This window comes from Myotis brandtii, unplaced genomic scaffold (assembly GCF_000412655.1).
Source record: "Myotis brandtii unplaced genomic scaffold, ASM41265v1 C41993652, whole genome shotgun sequence".
NCBI lineage: Eukaryota > Metazoa > Chordata > Mammalia > Chiroptera > Vespertilionidae > Myotis > Myotis brandtii.
In genome coordinates, this window is record NW_005315296.1 from 1 (window position 1) to 983 (window position 983).

Below are 983 nucleotides of genomic sequence, written 5' to 3' on the forward strand. Positions count from 1 at the left end.
AGCCATGGTGGCCACTGCCTTCATGGATGTCAGGCTTCACCTCACACCCCAGAAATGTCCCCACAAATGTGAAGAGGTTTTCTCAGAACTAATTGCTTGCTTGTTGCTCCTTGGGCTGCCCTGCCCTGCCACCAGGCCTGAGATCCTGAAGCACGAGATGAAAGTCTTTTTTGTGAAGTACAATGACCCCATCTACGTGAAGCTAGAGAAGCTGGACATCATGATCCGCCTGGCCTCCCAGGCCAACATCGCCCAGGTCGGCAGAGGGTGGTGGCTGGGGGCATGGGCGTGGGTGTGGACAGCAGTACCACCCTCGAGCTGTGGTCTCTGGGCAGGCCGCCTGGTCTCACTGTTAACAGTTCATCCGTGAAGAGTGCTTAGCACAGGGCATGGGGTTTTGTAAACAAGCATGAAACAAATGTTGTGATAAAGAATTTGTTCTCCCTGTTGTTATCCATTCATTGAAAAGTGGTAGTTAGGTGGGTGTGTTAGCTAGGTCAACCTAAACAAGGGCTGTCCAGCCCTACCAATTAGTTCTTCCCTGCTTTTCTCTTGGAGCACCTGCCAGCTTTCTCCCTCCCTCAGGGCTTCCACCTCTAGCAAGAAGCAGAATCTCATCCTTCTAGGGGTCTGTGCATCCCCACTGCCCAGGGGTGTTCTAGGTGGTTGCCCCACTAGATCCCCTCCAATCCCATCTTCTCTTTTGGGGCTACAGGTCTTGGCAGAGCTTAAAGAGTATGCGACAGAGGTGGATGTAGACTTTGTACGGAAGGCTGTGCGAGCCATTGGCCGCTGCGCCATCAAGGTGGAGGTAAGGCTCTGGGACTCTCTTCAGCTGGGGGTGAGGGAGGGGAAGGGAGCTGAAAGCAGGAAGCCGGTCTGATTCTAGCAGAATCTGTCAGCTTCTTGTGGTCCAGGAAGGCCTGCGAGTCACTGCTAGAGTCCCCAAGGCACCATTGTGCAGGTTTGGTTGGGCTCATTCT

The 983-nt window shown here is 53.7% G+C and overlaps 1 protein-coding gene across 1 annotated transcript; it reads left to right on the plus strand.

The window, feature by feature from the left end:
- Window positions 1–7: 7 nt before the first annotated feature.
- Window positions 8–841, plus strand: LOC106726548 (AP-1 complex subunit beta-1-like; the record flags this gene model as incomplete). The annotated part of the gene is made up of 2 exons (XM_014541856.1): window positions 8–256; window positions 716–841. Coding segments are annotated over exons 1-2 (360 nt in total), but the record flags the coding sequence as incomplete, so codon positions are not given.
- Between the last annotated feature and the right edge of the window lie 142 nt (window positions 842–983).